Here is a 20,482-nt window from a genome sequence, read left to right on the forward strand (position 1 = left end):
ATTATAGCCCTTTCCCCTGCGAAAAAGTCTACAGCACTGTCAGGAAATAAATGGCAAATCTAGAAGCAAAGGTCTGGACCTGCAGGATCATTTTTTAAAAGAAATTATTAATCTAAGTACTGGTTTACACGATGGATTATACATTTGACAGTATTTATGACTTTAGATTTAAATGCTCACAAAAGAAATTAGAATAACTTTAATCATTGTATATTCTGCAAATGCTCAGCCTGGTATGATGGTGCTGGTGAATTAGCGTGTCAGCATTTGTGTGTGTGTGTGTGTGTGGGGGGGGGGGGGGGGGGGGGTAAAGTTTTCACTCATGCACAATAACCTCTCTGTGGTGCTTCCCATGTGGCTGCCTGCTTAACCGATCCTTTTGTTCCAAAGGGGGAATTCTGTGCTTCAGTCCCTCAGAAAGGAGGCGGATGGTCACTGCAGCACCCTGCACCAGCTGACCCCTACATCAGGTCACAGGTGGAGGAAAGGGTCGACCAAAACACAGCTTAATCACCCTATAGTTTACTGGAAGCTGCATGTAATTAATTTAAACAATCTGTGTCATTTTAACCTTTACCTGCTACATGTTCACAACCAAAGAACCTAAAAAGTTCAGGCTGCACAAGAATCTACAGGCTGGAAAAGTAAAAACCTTCAGAAGAACACAATCAAGAAAATGAGAGCAAGAGAACTTATAAAGACATTCACATTTAATAATTTGTCAAATAATGGTGCTGTTTGCATGACTTAAATGTCTGTTTTCAGTAGTTTTACATTGTGGCAACAACATTTTTCATATGTATACACAAATAAAAGAAGCTTTGTGGTCTAAAAGAAAAAAACATCTAAAACATTTTCATGGAAATACTATTCTTGATACTGATCTCAGTTGCAGTTTTACAGAAATAAAAAAATCTTAATAATACTGATTGACACAAACATGTTGTCACAGTGCACAGACCTCTTTCCAAAGTGACTGTTCACATAATATAGCAATCATTGTCACAAAAATTTACAACACAGACATGTCACCAACTAATCAGTTTATCTTTTTTTGCTGAAGCAGCACAACATAGAAAACATCACTATATTATGAACATGTTCTCAGTTACATTTAAACATTGAAAAGGAAATGGTGAAATGAAACCTTTTATATTTATATCACACTACCAAATCAGAGTCACATGGCATCCTGAGCTCAAGATTTGAAAACACTTATTTACAACAGATATCAATGCTGACGCCAAATTTATCATCAGGTTTTTCTTTATGGTAAAGGAAAGCATGTTGTGTTTGGCCAAAAGTCCATTGTGAGGTGCAGATTCACAGTTTCTACATTAACAACATTTAGAAAAGTACTTGTTTGAGCCTTTAAAACAACTACAGACAAAAATAAAAAGGTGGCTGACTGTCAATGAAATCTGTAACCTGAACATAAAGAGCACTGATACAATGAAAGGACAGAAAGTAAATTCCACTATTTGCAGTTTGTGGAAAGAAATGCATTTACAAACAACACAATACTATATATATATACACAATGTATGCACATTCACAGTGCAATCTGCAGTTAAGTTCACTTCATAGATATAAATGACTTAATTATAAAATCAGTAACTTGGTATTTCTCCATAAGAGAGTTAAAATTTCCTCATCAGTATAGTCCATAATTTAGACTGTAGACAATCTAACATTCCACAGTCTTTATGTGGTACATTAACGTTGGCTGCTAGCCTACTGGCCTAGGTTGGTGATGGCTTATTGTAGTTTTCCGGGAGACAGATGTGCCAGATTTGCTTTATCATTGACTGTAATTGGTAAGATTTGACTCATTCTGCATAAATCATACCAGTTATATACCAGGTAAGGCCATGATGAAGTGCAGTGCTGTTCTCACACCATCTAGTGGCGAAAACATGTAATAACATCTTAATAAGCTTGAACAATATAACAGAAACGTGGAGCTTTTTCTATAAAAAAAAAGAAAAACAAAACAAAACAGTAGAGTCCTTCAAATGAAAATATTAACATTCAATCAATATAAAAAAATGCAAAGGTTTTTCATACCCAGTCTCAATCTCCCCACTTCTGTAAGTGCCATGCCTCATGCAATTAATAACAAGCAATAACTTTCAAGAATTTATTCTGGATTAGTCCCATAGTGGTTTTTAAGATAAATAAATATCTGTTCCATCATTCTCTCTTTGCCCATTTACACATCTAAACAAATATGTTTCTTGTGCAACAACAGGATCAGTACCTGATGTCAATATCCTGATCCGACCGTATGTTCAGAGTCACATGTTAGGCTGCTTTCATACAGTAAAACACACCCAAAGTCTGGTGCTTAGGAAATGCCTACTAAAGATAAAAGAAAGACACTGTTGATGTTTTCCATTCATATTACAAGACTGCAATTTTTGTGTTAGTGGAGCGTCTTTCCCATCATATTAACTCTTTACAGAGAACAGTAAACAACAGTTGGAAGGATGAGTGACAACAGCTTATGAGTGAAGTAAAACCAGGAAACATGTTTTGTTGTAATACCTTCACCTTTTGTAAAGCATGCATTATTGTTGGTTCCACCCCTGATGCAGCATTGAGGCTGTAACGCTGTAGTTAAAGCTCACAATTAACACTTTAACACTTTCTGCTCACACAGTAGTACCCTTGTCCCTTAAGGTGGTGACTCTGAGCACAAACCTTCTGGTGCTCCGGCGGTAGCGTGGCTGAGTGAAGTAAAATAAGATAGGGTCCAGAATACTATTCATGCTGGCGAACGGCCTGGTGCTCTTATAGATGATCGAAAACAGGTTTCTCATCTCACAGGGTGCACCAGGAAAAGTACGCACCATCAGATACATGGTTTTAGTAAGGTGAAATGGAAGGAAGCTTATGCAAAACACTGCTGCGACAACAATAATCATCCTTACAGCCTTTTCCCGTTTTTCTCCCGTTGCCACAGAGACTCCCTGGTAAGACACAGGCCGGCAGAGGATGTGGGCCATCAGACAGTAGCAAACCATCACACCCATTAAGGGCAGCAAGAAGCCGAGGAATGTCAGAGCCATGCCGTAAGGGTAGTAGTCTATGGACTGCTTTGGCGTGCTTAAGTCATAGCACACCGTGCGGTTGCGTTGGGTTCCCGTTGCAGCAAAGTAAAAAGTTGGTGCACACAGGATGGTGACCACAAGCCACACCCCTCCACAGATCCACCACGCCATCTTGCGACCACCTTGTTTGTGCCATACTGCGAAAGGATGGCAAATGCCCACATAGCGCTGTACGCTGATGCAAGTGAGGAACAGGATGCTGCCATGAAGATTACTGTAAAAGGAGACCAAAACAGATCAAACTGTTGAGTTAATTATGACAGTGCTGTTTTACATCTATCTTGTAGTGGTATTGGTAGACTGTGGTATTAACTTGTTGTTGTCAGACTTTTTTCCACTTAATTATTTCAACAGCTCTAATGTAAATTTGTATTACTAAAGATATCTGACACTGGATACTATAAAGTTGGTATATTTCATCATCTGGAATTTGCATTCTTCATTGAGTCTTATCACTCTGTTCTTTTTGCTGTGCTTCAACATTTTGGTCCCAATAACATGGTCTCTGATTGTGTTTATACCACTTATCAGAGGCAAACTAAGCCCTAATAAATGCAGGCTTCTCAGTCTTAAGTGGATTACTTTAAACAACTAAAGAGACAGAATTAGACAAGAACTCACCTGTAGAACTGAAACCTGACCAGTTTGCAAGTAAACTCCCCAAAGGGCCAATAATCATGACTGGCGTAGTTGTAAATGAGTAAAGGAAGTGACATCACATACAAAAAGTCAGCTATGGCCAAGTTGAGCATGTAGATGCTGTTCCTGGACAGATTGGGACTCGTCCTCCATATCTTTAGTATGACGGTGGCATTGAGAGGAATACCAAGCACAAAGACAACAGTGTACACAGCTGGGAGTAAAATCCGCTTAAAGTCCTCCTTGTAGGTGCAGGAAGGAATGCTGCTGCTGTTGCTGCTGTTAGTGGTTGGAGAGATGAAGCCCTCTGTGGTGTAGGAGTTTGTAGGCTGAATGCCGGTGGAAATCAAGTCGAAAGGGAAGTGTTTTTGGATAAGAGCCTCAGTAGAGAGGGAGCTGAAAGAATTAGGCATCTTTGCATTCTGTAAGAGAGGCAAAAGTAAATTTTAATGACACACCAGCAGTCAGTTAGCTTTGCTATTTATCAGTTCATAAGATTAGCATGAATTTATCAGTGACACATGCTTGTTTATGGCTGAACTTTTAAACCAATTTAAAACAAATTAACAATTTAGATAAAGCAAAATAATAATAATAATTATAATACCTTTTTTTTTCTTTTTTTTTTTTTAGCTTTTTTTTTAGAGCTTCTGTGATGAATGAGAAGTAAAGAGAGGATCTTTCTCCACCAGAGGGCGGAATATATCTGGAATGGTTTGACTTTTACATGATGAAATGCTGCACTAGAGCCTGTACAGTGGTGTGATGGTTAGCAGGAAGGCTGTTTCTGTTTCAGCTCCAATCTGGGTTTTTCTGTCTGGACTTGGCATATTCTCCCTGTGTGTGAGCTCCCTCTAGGATATTCAGATTCCAACCACCATCCAAAAGATTCATATTAGGTTAACCAGATAATACGAAATTGATCCAAGAAATGAGTGTGAGGTTATTTATCTTGTCTGTCTTCATGATGGACTAGCGACCTGTCCAGGGTGTGCTTTGCCTCTTGTACTGAGGCAGCTGGGATTGACTTCTGCCTTCTCTATGACTCTGAACTGGATTAAGCAGGTAAAGAAAATGAATGAATATGCTGCATTGTTTAATAGAATTGCAGCATAAATACGATCAACTATTTTATTGCCCTAAAAGTCAAACTACTTTCACAACTAATTAGGTTAAATGGCTTTAGTCAGTAACATGACATTTCAGTGAAGCAGAGCCTCTCAAGTGTAAAGATAAGCAGATGTTCACATGTGGAAAAATTTCAGAAAAAATGTCTTTTATCATAAAATTGTGAAGACCTTGAAGATCCCACTACCTACAGCATAAAATATTATCAACAGGTTCAGAGAATCGGGAGGAATCTCTGTGTGCAGGGGACAAACCTGAAGGTCAAAACTGGCTGCTTGTGATCTTAAGACCTTCAGGTAGAGACTAATGCATTAAATTCTCCCCTGGAAATCACTGCATGGGGTCAGGAACACTTCAAGAAATCACTGTCTGAGAGCACAGTTCACTGTCCAATTAAAAAATAATATAGAAGCAAAGTAACCAAGAAGTCTGATTCTGACAGATCACCTCTGCTCTGTAAATAATAAATCCTACATATTAACTCTACATTTCTGACAGAGAAAACAGATGGAAAAGACTATAAGACTTCTATCCTGACCTGGGAAGCTTATTTAAAATGTTTTCGAACATTTTGCTTGAACCTGAATAGAGAATTCTGAGACCCAGCAAAAAAAAAAAAAAAAACCAGCAAGCTTCAATTTCCAGCTGCCCTTTAGCAGAATAGCTGCTGTTTGTAATGTAAATAATACTGGAGCAGTGAAAATAAAGAAACAAGACCACAAATCTGTAATTAAATGCTGTTTTTGTTGGCAACCCATTGCACACTGACAACTAAGAGGCATCGACCTCACACCATGTTGGTTATGTCTGAACAGCAAAACTATGTCAAAAAATAACCAAATAAATCCAACAAGGATGCTTTAACCTGTTTATTTGGAGGGAATAATGCTTCCTCTGCTGTACTGTCCCACTGAGACACATCTCTTCTGCAACTTGCACAGAATGAAAAGCAGCAAGAAGCAGATGTGTAACTTAAGCTGATCTACCAACATCATTTAGACATAATCTTTTGTAGAAAGTGACGATATTCCGGGATCTATACAATGAATTATTTTGACAAATAATATCGCGATTAATTGTAAAATTAAGTCACTGTGACATTCCTAGTTCAGAGCTTTAAAACATTGGACAAATCATAACATGGAAAATCCAGCAATGAAGGTCCAGGACTGTTGAGCAGCAAGAATCCTACAACAGACCAGAATGGGACGGCATTCCTCTCCTAAATCTCCAGCAACTGGTCTCCTCACTTCCAAGACGTTTACAGACAGCTTTTAAAAGAAGAAGGGGATGCCTCATAATGTTAAAAAAAACCACATTATTCCAAATTTTTTTAAACATGCCATCAAATAAAAATGAACTAATATTTTCCATAAGGTGGTACAATCTGATATGTTGTTTATGTTTTACTTTTCTTGGAATTGGTTGCACATTTCAGCTGTTTAATTTAATTAATATGTTAGAATTTTGAGGCAAAAATCCCAGAAGGTGTGCTAAGCCCATTGAGAGACAGTAAGAGCAGTAACTGCAGCTAAAAGTGGTTCCGATTATAGGGAGGTGAGTAGTTCAAGTTCAAGCTCATTCAAGTTGTTTGTATTATTTATTGCTTGTTTTACATATATAAATATTTTGCATCTTGAAACTTATGTGTACACTGAATGATAAATAAGCCCCCAACACAGTAAAACCTTCCAAATATGCTCAGTGTTAGAGGTTGTTCACTGTGTATTCATCAGTTGGTAAGATGTTAGTGCAACTAAACTAAAGCAATACAAAATACCAAATTAAATAAGAGCCAGAAAATGAGATAATATGATTGTTTAAGCTTTCCCTCAGTTTTACTAGCTCATAAATGAAAATCAGTACAGACTGTCTGGACTCCCACTCAAACCTCAACACTGCCTGTCTAGAACAGACAGAGATTAATGGACAAACTGAAATAATTATCTCCACATCTCTTGTATGTCAGTGTGTTGTGTAAGCGACTGGATTAAACTGCTTCCTCCACAAGCCTTTAAACTGTGAATCATGGTGTTTCACAACTTCTACCTTCTTCTATCTCTTCTAAGAGTGTGTCCATGTGAGGTTTCTTTTAAAAACCAATTTAAAAAAATGACTCTGTGTGTTTCAAAGACTGCATTTAAGAGGTGTGCGTCTGAGCCAACCCTTTCATGTGGGTGCATGAACCATTTGTTGCAAACAGCAGTGGAGCATTGTTTTATAACTGGCAGTCTCATCGATGAGGAGGAGACAGAAGTATGCCAGTAAACCATGATACAAGTTGCCAGTCATTTCACTGACTATCAACCTGATAGTTGCTAGGAAAGGCTCCAGCCCCCTGCAACCCCGAATTGGAATAAGCAGTATAGAAATGAATGAATGAATGAATGTGTGCTATGGTTTGCATCATTATCTAATGACTTCAGTATATTTTGGATTTTTTTTTTTAATTTAAGTCAAGAAAAACTTTTTTTTAAATTTATTTATTTATTTATTTTAAATCTGCACTTTAAATCTCTTATTAATGTTTTGTATGGTTGATAACGACTGAGAAGGGCTGACTGTTTATACCTGATGGTTCACCAAGACAACCCTCTGCAGATGAAATGTAAAGAACCCCCTTTTATTTGGTCAACTTAGATTTAAGCTGACATCCATAAAACCTTTCTTATGTTTAAACTAAAACTAACCTCTTGTTTGAGGAGTTTCTTGGTGTTCAAACAAACTGGCATGCATATGCAAGAAGGCGAGCAGTAACAAAAAACCAAATGTAATATTTACTATTCGAAAGAACTAAACAGGCCATGACCATAACTCCTTAGTTGAGTTTCATGCTGCAAAGTTTTCATCAAAGCAAAACAGAATTGTATCCCACAGGACCTTCCAAACAGAAGCAGAAATAATAGCTGATCTGATCAATAAAGCAGGAACAACTCTGCTTCTCACCTTGAATTTCACAATAAATGGCACATTTTATCAGATGCTATTAAAGATGGAAGAAACTGCTCATGCAATACCAACAACCAAGAATACGTTTCCTTTTAAACAAATTTTGTATGGGATCAAACAAAAACATACATTTCTACTAAATTGGTTAATGGTTAATTAATTGGTTTTATTGCACATTTCCTACAAAATTAGGAAAAAACATAGGAACAGGTTCTGTGCTTTTCATTCCAAATATGCCTCATCAATTTAGATAATAAGGGTGCAGGGAAAAAGAATTTTACTATAAGGTTTACTTTCCTCATATTGCTTGTAAGTAAGCACTGATGTGTTCAAATTGAAATATTTATTGAATGAAAACAGATACACGCCACCAACTCAAATTACACTGCTAGTATTTTTGTTTGGCTGTCACGATGATGCATGAGTTTGCTTCTACGTTTACACCATACTATTTACAGAGTATAGCATGCTTTATTTTTAATTTCTCCACACTTAATATGCCACACAGCAATCTCAGAGCTGTATGGCCACATCTGTAAGGGTGAAGGAGCATCAAAGAAATGACATATATTTATCTGAATGAAGAAAAATCAAATGGAAGACCTTTACTGTTTTATGTCCATTTATATATAGTTTTCAAGGTTTACAAGTTGTACTTTAACATATCATAAAGTCTTCTTGATATATAAATGGATAACAGTTTCAGAATTTAAAAGATGTGGCTTATGTTTTGTGAATTTACAGGTGTCACATTTAAATAGCTAAACTTAATTTAAACAGTGAAATAGCAAAACTTAATGATTTTGGTGATGTTGTGCAAATGCTCAGTTCCCATCTGCAGTCATACCTTTATATGTTTATTTTGATCTAGTTTTCTATAGAGCACCAAGTCACAAAATAATTCATTTTAAGCCACTTTTCTTCTAGAATTGGTTGATATTTTGTCCTTTTATAAAAACTGAAAGAGTCTGATGTTGTTTATCAGATTTATATGACGGTACGTCCAGGCTGCTTCCTGTGTCGGATTTTCCATATTACGGCTATAATTGGATGAAATATTCTTATTAACATCAACATGTTATCTGAGATCTGAACTTTAGGAATTTTTACAGCAACTCCACTGAATAAAGGACATTTAAAAAGTTTACATTTGTTCTGTCCTGAGTGTTTTTTGTTGTTGTTGCATTTCAGTCATTTATGGAAAATTAGTCCACGATAAATTTTTTGAATGCAACGTGACTTCAAATTATTTAGTGATTATCACATATGTCATATTAACACTTGTTAATTGATAGAGTTCATGAATACATAATTCAGAAGGTTGCTGAGATTTACATCCTGTTTATTAAGACTGTATGAAAGTTAAACACATTAAACTAACACTGAAGAGTCTAAACAGAGTGATTATTATAGTATCACACAGCATACCACGTCTGCATTTCAGCACAGGACCGATCACCCTCACAGTCAGAGAAAAGTAGATGATGCTGCGTCAGATCCCTGACTCTAGCCACTACAATGGAAACTTTTACCTTATCAGCCGTTCTATTCATTTTGAGCCTGTATCTGCCAAATCTTATGCTGTCAAAATAAAAAAAAATGTATAGTTGTGTGAGTCATGAAGTCATTTAAACAATGCTTTCACACCCCGACACCCACAGCGAATACTAATCAAAATATTGTTCATGGGCTGAGGCGGGACTTTTTTGTATTTATTGTGTCATCATGGGTGTGAAAGCATCATCTAACTGCTTTATGACTCAGTGGAACTTTATCTGCCCACAAAGCTGTAGTATTTTTTTTTTTTTTTTTTTTTGGGAAGCATTCCTGAGATTGCCTATACATGTTATCCTCACAAGCTTTTCTGTTTTATTTACACCAACTTACAGTTATTTGTTTGTTTACAAATGGGCACATCTACTATATCAACAGGCGATGTGAGCAAAACTGTGACTTTTGCACTGCATAAAAAAAAAAAAAAAATCAAAATCTACATATTTGACCAAAAAGTCTATATCTATATGCATCTATACAAATTGGTTCATATTTGCTTTGATATAGACATGTAAGCTAAATAAAAATGTAAACAGAGTTAAGGTAAATATCCACTCAGTAGTGTTATGTACACTACTGAAACTAGCAACACAAAGTGCACATCATATACAGTAAAATTTATTGCTACAACTGACTTTCAGGTTATTTAGTCATCTATTTATTTATCTTCAGATTACTCGGCCACTGTTGTGTGAAACAGTATGAAACAGTGATTTGGGATGAAGTGTTCTTTATCTTGTCACTGTTAATCCTGAGTATTGCTGTGTGGCTACATTAGTCATTTTTGGGTGGATTACTGATTGTTTTTGTTGCTGTAGGGCATTTTGCACAAAAGATTAACTGATGTGTTTCTTTATGTACCTTGAAACCTACCTTGGGTTCAAATAAAGTATGAACATTAATACCCTTAATGTTTTGTTGCCACATTTTTCCTACTTTAACTTTTTATGTGTGAATAAAATAATAAATTTCCCTTAGTACTTGTTTTATACCGTAGCAGTTATTATCCTGTCAGCAGCTGTTTGTCACAGTGGTGCTAATGCAGATGTTAAGATGTGCAGAGATTGCAGATTGTCTACACTTCCTGGAGAGAAATGCAGCTTTTTTTAAATAAGTAATTTGATCAATGAAAACATTACCATCATTTGTGCCTCTAATGCTGCCATAAGCTGTTTACTGAACATTTAAATTGTCAAAAGGTTTCTTGGAGAATGCGGGCATCGATCCCGCTACCTCTCGCATGCTAAGCGAGCGCTCTACCATTTGAGCTAATTCCCCTACCAGCTGCTAGCAGAGAAAAGCAGGTGTAATCTCACCACTCAGTGACAGTCCAGACTCCACACTCTGTTTATCTCTCACACACACATACACTGACAGCAGAGATACTGCTGCATGCTCTCCACCTTGAGGTCAGCCAGCAAGCACAGCTGAGTGTGACTCAAGGTTATTTATAAACTGTGACTGCAACTCAGGACAAGTATGGCACAGTAAAGACTAAACATGACCGGTTTGTAAATCTTATACCAAATTTAGTTTGATTTTGGAAGATAAGTTTTTTGTTATCATCAGGATTTTAGAATGTAAGTCAATCCAGAGTAAATCAACAACATCTACAGTAGTGACAATAATTAGCAAAGCAGGTTTTTCATCAGAATATAATAGAAATTCAAGTGAATATTAAACTTCAAATAGACACTGTATTATTATATTATATTATATTATATTATATTATATTATATTATATTATATTATATTATATTATTATATTGGTCATCTCATATAATGAGCTTTGTCAGTTTAATATATGTCCTAGCTGATAGATGCCATTATGAAAACTTGTTTATTACACTAACAAAAGACAAAAGGATGCTTTAACTAGTGTAGAGATGGTTTCAAGAAATGGGCTGTCTCCAACTCCATCATTATAAAACTCAGCACAGGTTTCATTTGACTCTCTGTCCAGCTGAAATGATGGACAGAACTGTAAAAACTTAATTTGTAATTACTTTTCATTTTTATGCTACGCAGGGTTTTTTAAAAAAATGGTTCATAAGACCATAGACAAAAAAGAATTTAACAGAAACACTGACAATGCTCTCTTTACTCACATCCCCAGTAAGATTGAAGGATCCCGAAACACAACAGTGTTAAACCTAAATAGGAGAATTTGAGAAGCACACTTTTGCAGAGCTGCACAATTACAAGAAAAAAATTAACAAAACTGACTCAGTTTCAGGGCCGGTTCTAGGAATGCATACATGAGGGGGCAGGCATAAATTTGAAGGGGGCATTATGAGTACATACTTCAGCATTTTCTTGTTGTTTTTTAAGTGTTTCTTTAACGGAACTGTGCTGTTAGTGGAGTCCAACTTCAAAGAAATGGATTGCACTTTGTCAGGCCTCTACTCTAAGACCTGTCCAGCTTGGGTGTCCCACCTGAAACCAAAGCTCCTGCTGGTATAGCTCTTAGAGTCACTGAGGCACGCAAACCCCCTGACCACAATAAGGTGGCAATCCCTCAGGGGGGGAACAGAAAATATCAATAACAAAATGAAGTAAGAAAAAAGAAAAGAATGATCCATTATCAAAGCTTTAACAACCAACAAAATAACAATTGCCCTATTGGACAGCCATTAGATGTCTAAGCATTTTGAATAAATTTGAAACTAATAACAATAAACTCAACTATCTGTGTGTTTGTTTCTGTCTGTATATAGACCATAATGATTAAAGAATCATAACTATCAAGCACAACAATAACAGAGCAAAAAATTAAACCCCCTACCAAAATAAGGCAGTGAACCTTCAGGGGGAAATAATGATAATAATAAATGAAAATGAGTAAAAACTAAATGATCCTTCATCAAAATTTTAAGAACCAACAAGGCATACATGAAGCTCTGAGCTGAACTGCTGAAAGCAGCGGGAATGTAGAGTGAAACTTTCTGTTATTTTTTTCTTCAAACTAGCATGCTGAACTAAAGGCTGGGCGGAGCTTGAGGGGTCTCATATGCGCAGCTCGTTTTCCCTCAGTCTAGTACCGAGGAGGCAGTCACATCTATGGCCCGTGCGTGATTGATCACTGCTCCTACTAACAGGCGTAGACACGTTTAAATAGAACAGAAACAAACCCCAGTTGACAGAATAGATGCAATAAATACGTCTGTTATTATAAGTATTTATTCAGTATCGCTACAACACATTTAACAGAGCTTTACTCTATAAGTTTTACCGCTGGAGCTCAGCAGCCGCTCTCTCTACGAGGGGGAGAAATATGACACCGCAAGATCAGGCTGTATGTCAACTCATTTGCATACTAAACACTGATTGGTTGTTTTCTGTGGTGGTGGGAAGGACTTGTTGAAGACAGTACAATGGATCCTGTGAAGCTCCGACACACAGAGTTCAGTACAGAGGGGAGAGAGCGTTTGGAGAGATTTGCCCATTTCGGCGCATTTGATTGAGGGGGCAGAATGTTTGTTTGAGGGGGCACTGCCCCCTCTTGCCCCTGCGTAAAGCCGGCCTTGCTCAGTTTATGAGCTGAGTTCCATGGAAACTGCTGAAACATAGATGATTTCTTTTATATTTTTTTAACCAATTTGCATTGCTGTTTTAACTTTGCTCTGAAGGCTGAACCCTCAGTCTGCTGCCCCACTGGAAAAAACAAGCAAGTGTCTCAAATCTGTTTAGCTGTATTGGGGCAGAGTCTGTCTGCAGACTAGCTAGCACAACCCAGCAGCAGCACAGTGTCTCTGTTACACTGTGTTTACATACACTGCAGCTTAATACAGAATTCCCAAGATAGCTGCTCTGCACACACTTTCCTGCTCATGTTGTCAGACAGCAACACAAGTTTAGCACTCAAGTTAAAAACAATGTCTATGCTGTGATTGTAGCTATATTTAAACGTATGATGATGTGACAGAATGTCTCTTGTTGCTCTACTTCTTCCTCTCTGTTGTGGTGACTACCACTGCTGAATAAGCAAACCTGCCAGCTACTTCATTCACTTGAGTGCAACACACAAACAGCAGTCAACTAGATCCAGTCATCACAGAGAAATATAGGCGACTCTATTCTAGGAGAGCTCATAGATCCAAAGACTCAGGTCAACTAATCCAGACCAGAGTCCAGACTAAACATGGAGGCAGCATTTAGCTGTTATGCTGCAAAAAGTGGAACAAACTGGCAGCAGAGATTAAACTTTCACCAAACATAGACATTTTTAAATCCGGGTTAAAAACATTTCTTTTCTCATGCGCCTCTGCATGAAATCTGCACAGTAACTTTTGAACTAATCATGATTTTATTGTGATTTTTGTTATTGGTTGATGCCTTTTACTACTTTTTAATGCTTTGCACCATCTGTAGTGCTTTTAATGTTTTATGTAGAGTACTTTGAATGGTCTTGTACATGAAAGGTGATCTACAAATAAACTTGCCTTGCCTTTTCTATTTAAAATAGCTAAGAAAAAAAAAAAGAAAAGTCCTGGAGACGTTTCTCCATTTTTCTCCTGTATTTGACCTAGGTCACTAGTTTTGTATTTTACTGTCTTCTTCCTTTGGATTTTGTTTTGCATTAGCTACTACACTGTTTATTACAACTGTGTGTACATTTGCCTACAATGTCACCTCCCGATAATTCTACAGAAATAAAACAGGTCATGGAAATAAACAAGTCTAGAAAAAGCTGAATTTTACATATATACAAACCCAGATAGTTGCTGGAAAACTAGGCAGACACTAAAATCAATTGTAATCACAAAATATTCTGCAAGGTTTAGTGCCTTAATATAAACTCACCACTTTGATTAAACCAGCACCATTTTGCGATTTCCAGCATAGAAACGCAATAACTTAATTCCTTTGACTGTGGCAGCCACACTCTTCCCATCTAGCTGACCTCAGAGTTGCACTGAAGAAAATCTAATGTAAAAACGCAGGTAAAGGGCAGATAAGGCCACATGTATAATTGCACTGTGCTCAGAGAAACTATGTATCTGGAACAGAAGGTGGGGAGAGATGTAGAGATCAGAATAGGAAGCAGGACCCTATTCAGCTCTAATTACTTTCCTGTCTGTGATTTCTACCATCCCTGGAAGCTGCAATCAAAGATTCAAGCCCACTGCTGCACATCCTCTGTCCACATGCTATGTCTGCAGTTAATATGGAAAAAGCCTGACATGGAAGGAAACATCGATCTGCATCACACATTAGTGATTGCACAACACATTAAATAGTGTATGAGCCAAGCAGTTAGGCACATATACACCTATAGTGAGCCAGGATCCACATCCAAATACTCAGCAGAAATATTTTAATGTCATGCACAGAAAACGGTAGAAAAGATGTAGATAAATTAAGTTAAACATTAGCCTAACAACAGTAACAACAGACATCACTTCACATAAAGCATAAGCTGCATTCTGGCAGCCCTTTGTCTAAATAAGAAAAACAAACATACCTATAATTACCTGAGCTAATACTGAGTGGGTTCATACAGAGTCTGTCACTTGTTAGAGCAGACTCTGTGGCCCTTACACAAGACATCTAAACTAATTAGCTACTCAATAAATAGATAGCTGGTTAATGAGGAGGTCTGTTGTTCCAAAATGAGCACACTGTTTACCATATGGTCAATAAGATAATGCAACAGCTGCTTAATTCATGAGACTCATCTACAATCAGTCACAAATTTAAGCAACTCTTCATTTTCTTGTTATTCTCAGGAACAAAATGTTTGCACCGATTGATTGACAGGCCAGTCTCAAAGTACAAACATTAGCATGTTTGAGCATAGAAATGAATGCCGTAATCCAGTATAGAAAAATCCCTTTTAAATTTTTCACCACCTACTAAGTGCATTAAAAAAATCAGGTGGGAAGCAGTACTTCACATGGATCACACATAAACCTGCAGTTGACAGTTTACAGCACACTGTAATAATTTGCCGTAACCGGCCGACAAAAACATGCTGAGACGTGTTGGGGTAAGAATTTGATTTGAGGATTTTTTTAAGGCATGTGTAGACTGATTTACAGCAGGTCATGCTCTTCTCCATAAAACTTCCTAATGTCAAGATATTGCCACACAGGAAGCTTGCTGAAAGAAGTCAAATAGACTGACAGCAGTAGGGCATCGGTCACTGAAACCAAAATGTGGATATGCCGCAAGGTTCCTTCTAGCATGAGTTGTTCAACAGGATATCATGCTCATGTTGGCTAATTTCCTCTTGATATGATGATTAGTGGTGTTATTTTGTATATACGAGCCTTCTAATCCCTTTGCACTGTTCAGAGGTAGTATTAAAATTCCTCTGAGCCTCTGACCTAGCTGTGGAAATCCATACATTGGAAATGAGCATTTTTTTAGGAAGAGACAAGCTTCTCAATATGGCTACACCACTAACTAACGTCTTCCCAGCATTTAAGAAAAAAAAGGGGGCAGCCAAATAATGGCCAAAAGACTTGCAATGGACTTCGGTTGATTTGTTAAAAAAACAAAACAAAACAAAAAAAGACAAGCGACTGTAGTGGATATCCACAGGAGGATAAAAGAAAGAGTTACTGTTAAGGTGGTTCTTTCATCTTATTCCCAGTCTGTAACCTACAATTCAAATAAGCATGCACTTTTTTCTGCACATCAGTGGAAGTTTTTGCAATTCTCACCATTTTCATTTGCCTCTTTCTTTTTTTTTTTTTTTTTTTTTTTTTTTTAAATCTTCTAAATATGGATCAAAGATGATAATGGAAACCCAGTTATTGGTATCACTGAGTACTGACTGGCTGGTTCACAGCTAAACACATTTTCTGTCAAAATTTCACAAAAACAACCAGGTATATAAAAAGCTATTTTTTCTACTCTACACCTCATTAACACTACGATGATGTGTACATAATGCACAGATAATTTCTACATTTCTCAAGTCTTTGCTTGTTTTTCTTTCAGTATGGTACTTCTGTTTAATCTTCAGAAGAAAACATGTTTTTCCAAACGTGAGCTGCTGCAGGTCACTGTAACATCTTGTTGCACACACTTAGTCAGCTAAAAAGCTTATCAAAGGCCTTACTGAGTTTAAAGTTTCAGTTAGATGCGTTGTGGTTGCTGTTGTCATGGGTTTTGGTGTGGAGATGATGAAAAGGCCAATCTGGTGAAAGCTGAAATCTACAGGAGCTATTTTTGTTGTTTGTGTGTGTTGATTTTGTTGTTGTTTTTTACATTAGCTTTTGTTGCAACAGTTTTTGGTCCAAATTGTAAATGATCTCCTATTGAGACTAGAGAAGTCAGATTTATATGTACACATTTATATTAAAGTGCCTACTTGGCTCGGATGCTAAGAATGGCTGCCAAAGATCTTTGGGTAATTTACTGAGATAAATCTGTACACATAACTATGTCTTGTAAACAAGTTGTGCCCTGATTCTCTGCCTCTAACTGGCTATCTCCACTCTATTGTAATCCTCTGTGTCTCCAAACCAGTGTTGCATTAATCTGTTTCCAGTCAGGCAGACAAAACACCTACAGAAGCCTGGCCACTTCCTAGCAGAAAGGCATCCTCACTAAAAACACATACTGAGCTAAAGTCCCATTGTTAGTGTGCCAGGTCTTTACACGTGGCATTGTCTAAATTAATCTCAGACATCTGTGGCATGACAGTTCATTTTTGCTGGACCTTGCAACTTTATTACTTCTGGGAAAATGACAGAGAAAACAGCAATGTGTGTGTGGAAAACTAGGGAAATCTCACAACTAGCTAACAATATGCATCCATTACCAACAGTCAAGTAACTCAGAAGTCTAAAGTGAAGATAAAACTGATTTCGTGATTAAGGGATTGCCTTAGCAGTTGTTTTAAAAAGCTATCTCACTTATATTAGAGAAGAAATGCTACTTTCCTATCAGTTGTGACTTTAAATCAAAACTGTTAGGGGCCTAAAATGTAAGTGAAAAAATATATATTTTGAGATTTTCCTTTGGTATGAGGATATGAGTTGCATTTGATTGATGATGTTGGCTCTGATCTTTGCTGGTAGAATTTGTTCCTGCCTTTAATTATATCAGACAGTTATCATGAAAAACAGCAGATTAATCGAAATGTCCTAAATTACTTTGATAATATCAATGTGAGTGCATAGATTTGAATCTGTTTTCTCCTAATTAAGTTTGCAGTTCATTAATATAAAATCAGCTGGTTCCTCTGTGTATATATTTTTCAAGGCTGCAAAGATCAAAAACATTCCTGAGCAAGACCATACTGCAGTATGGGTAAAATTTTTATATAAATTATGCAACCATGCACATTTGTCTGGGAAGATTTTGGGAGTGCATTTTAAAAGACAAGGTATTTGAGAATTAAAAATGACCTTTTGCTCAGCAAAACCCATAATAAATAATACACCAACATTGTTGTAATAAGTGCCATGTTTAACAAGATGATTTCAGGACCGCATTCTTGTGGATTACGACCATCATTTTTAATGTTCCACTAACAAAGTGGCAAGTTATCCCACGAACTGTGAGCACAAATAATTCACATTATTAAGAAAGCAATATGACAACGGGTAGTTCGAGCCCGAGGGTACACTGGATCCGGTTCTCATTGGGAATAAGGATATCACGTGTGTTTTGAGCGAAAGTTCATTTAATAGCTTCGTAGAAAACAGGAAAGGAATCAAACTAATCTGTCATAGCAGATAGGCGAAGAACAAAAGCAGAATGGAAGTTTCACTTGTTGTAAAAGGACAGAAATATTCCCCAAACATAAAAGAAAAAGTATGCTTCATTTGTTAAGTTTGTACCTGCTGCTTTGTGCATGCAGGCTCCATTTCGCTTTCACCGCCTTTGTAACAACGAATGTCATAATAATTCATTAATACGGCACAAAAAGCTACACAGCAGGACTATCACCATAGCAGCAAGCTAGCTAGACGCCACATTTAGCTCCCCATTAATATATCAGTTTGATTATTATCATGAGAATATTTCTGCACTCCCTATGGGTAAAGTTAGGGAAAAGTAGACTACAGAACCATAAGCAAATACAACTCACCCTGAGTGACAGAGAAACTGTGGATACAACTTTAACAAGTCGGGTGGGCCATTAGAAAAGATTTCGTCTTCCTTCGCTCGTCTCTGTAACAAAACGCAGAGTAAGAAAAGCTTGAGCCAACTAGAGCTCTAAACAACCGAGGCTTGAAGTGACTGTTTATCTGTACCACACCAACCTGCTGCTGCAGCCACGCTTCACCAACGCGCTACTGCTGAACTGCAGAGGCGCGCGCTACGGCGGAGATGGCGCACGCGCAATAACGCCTCATTCCCAGGACAAAGGTTTATTATTGTTTGAGCTTTTTATTGTGACCATTTCATATTAAATCTCATTATTAACGTTCTTTAAAATGCTATAAAATTATTAGTCAAAGAGCGCCTTACAAGGAAATATACTCGTGATTTATTATCTATCTATCTATCTATCTATCTATCTATCTATCTATCTATCTATCTATCTATCTATCTATCTATCTATCTATCTATCTATCTATCTACCACCAGATCAGCCCAAGTTTTTCCATCTTCTGTTGTCCAGTTTTGGTACCTGTGTGAATTGAAGCCTCGCTCCATTTCTAATTATTAGTTGTAAGGTCTCTGCACCTGGTGTGGTCTTCTGCTGCTATAGCCCATCTGCTTCAGAGTTTTTGACATCTTGTGCATTCATAGATGGTATTCTGCATACCTCTTTTGTAATGACTGGTTATTTTAGTCACTATTGCCTTTTTATTCTCAAACTAGTGCTCCATTTCTTGTTTGACCTTTAATGAACAAAATATGTTCACCTAAACAACTGCAGCTCGCTGGATATTTGTTTCTTTTTCAGACTATTCTCTGTAAATCCTAGAGGTGGTTATGGGTGAAAATTCCAGTAGATCATCAGTCTCTGAAATACTCAGACCAACCTGTTTGGCACCAAAAACTATACCACATTCAAAGTCATTTAAATTCTCCTTGTTTCACATTCTGATGCACAGTTTGAATTTTGGCGAGTTGTCATGCCTAATGTATTGAGTTGCTGCCATATGATTGGCTGATTAGCTATTTGTATTAACAACTGAATAGGTGATGTACTGAATAAAGTGAGTAGTGATTGTAAATATACATTTATTTGTACTGTAACACTGTGGTCCAGAAACTCTGAATTATATATCAGTTTGTTATCTGATGTGTAAATGCTGCTAGAGTATAAATTAGTTAATCTAAACTATTATAGCATCCCCCCCCCAGGGTGCTTTATTTCTCCAGTCTGTTCACAGTTACATTTTGATGTCTGATGATGTAGCTATCCTGTATCTACTGTCTGACTTATCAAATATATCTATACACAAATATGAGATTTAGGACTACATCTGGTGATGAATATGAATATTAATCAATGAATGAATATTGTTTTAACACCAAGAAAATAGGATCAGAGCATATTTCAGGACAATCTTCCTGATATACCAGGGCATACATGTTGATAACATAAATTACTTGCAGTGTTCAGGTTAAAATCAAGGCCGAGGGTCTCACATGCTCGCAGCATCCTCTGATATGGTATCTCATCCTGGTTTGATAACCTTGGAGCTCAGCTAGAAGCCTGGATTACAAGACTTAACACAGAAAGTCATGGAAATCAATAGAAGCAGGGCAGTACTCTACACTAAAGACTGCCTTTGAGGAAACAATAATGAGACAGACCCAAAACTTTATTTCTGATCTGAGCAGACCAGAGTACTAGTTTCTCAAAGCAAGTCCTCCTGATAATCCGGTGTTGATGAAACTGCTTAATCCTACTGTAAATACTTTGTGTTATAATATAGTGCAACAATGAGAGCTGTCCAGTGGGCAGGGTGTGCCTATTTAATGTTTGACTGTGTTATTTGTATTTTAACAGCAAATTCTGCAAGTCAAATTTCCTCCAGGGCTGTGAATTCTACATTATCTTATCTTATCTTATACACTTACACTTTTCTGGTAATCATTAACCTCTTACCACTAACTGCACAGTATACAGGCCGAGTTTGAATTAAGCCACAATATGTCCAATGGCATCGACTCGTGCT

At 37.1% G+C, this 20,482-nt stretch overlaps 1 protein-coding gene and 1 non-coding gene across 3 annotated transcripts; both read right to left on the reverse strand.

Moving 5' to 3' along the window:
* Positions 1-694: 694 nt before the first annotated feature.
* LOC121645867 (P2Y purinoceptor 3) lies at positions 695-18,629 on the reverse strand. Of its 2 annotated transcripts, XM_041994629.1 has the most exons (4): positions 18,608-18,629; positions 18,433-18,515; positions 3,735-4,174; positions 695-3,327 (listed from the first exon to the last, which is right to left on the reverse strand). In XM_041994629.1, exons 3-4 carry the CDS (start codon positions 4,163-4,165, stop codon positions 2,655-2,657), a joined length of 1,104 nt encoding a protein of 367 aa, XP_041850563.1. In that variant the 5' UTR covers positions 4,166-4,174; positions 18,433-18,515; positions 18,608-18,629; the 3' UTR covers positions 695-2,654. The 2 variants fall into 2 exon arrangements, with proteins under 2 accessions (XP_041850563.1, XP_041850561.1); XM_041994627.1 differs by having other exon boundaries at positions 18,433-18,620.
* On the reverse strand, positions 10,589-10,661 carry trnaa-agc. The gene has a single exon. It is a non-coding gene; the product is annotated as a tRNA-Ala (tRNA).
* Positions 18,630-20,482: the final 1,853 nt, after the last annotated feature.

Source organism: Melanotaenia boesemani, chromosome 9 (assembly GCF_017639745.1).
Source record: "Melanotaenia boesemani isolate fMelBoe1 chromosome 9, fMelBoe1.pri, whole genome shotgun sequence".
Lineage (NCBI taxonomy): Eukaryota > Metazoa > Chordata > Actinopteri > Atheriniformes > Melanotaeniidae > Melanotaenia > Melanotaenia boesemani.

Coding starts and splice junctions, on each gene's coding strand:
- LOC121645867 (XM_041994629.1), bottom strand. CDS start 4,165: ATGCCTAATTCTTTCAGCTCCCTCTCTACTGAGGCTCTTATCCAAAAA. Junction 3,328..3,734: donor GTCAGGTTTCAGTTCTACAG/GTGAGTTCTTGT, acceptor CTCCTTTTACAG/TAATCTTCATGGCAGCATCC.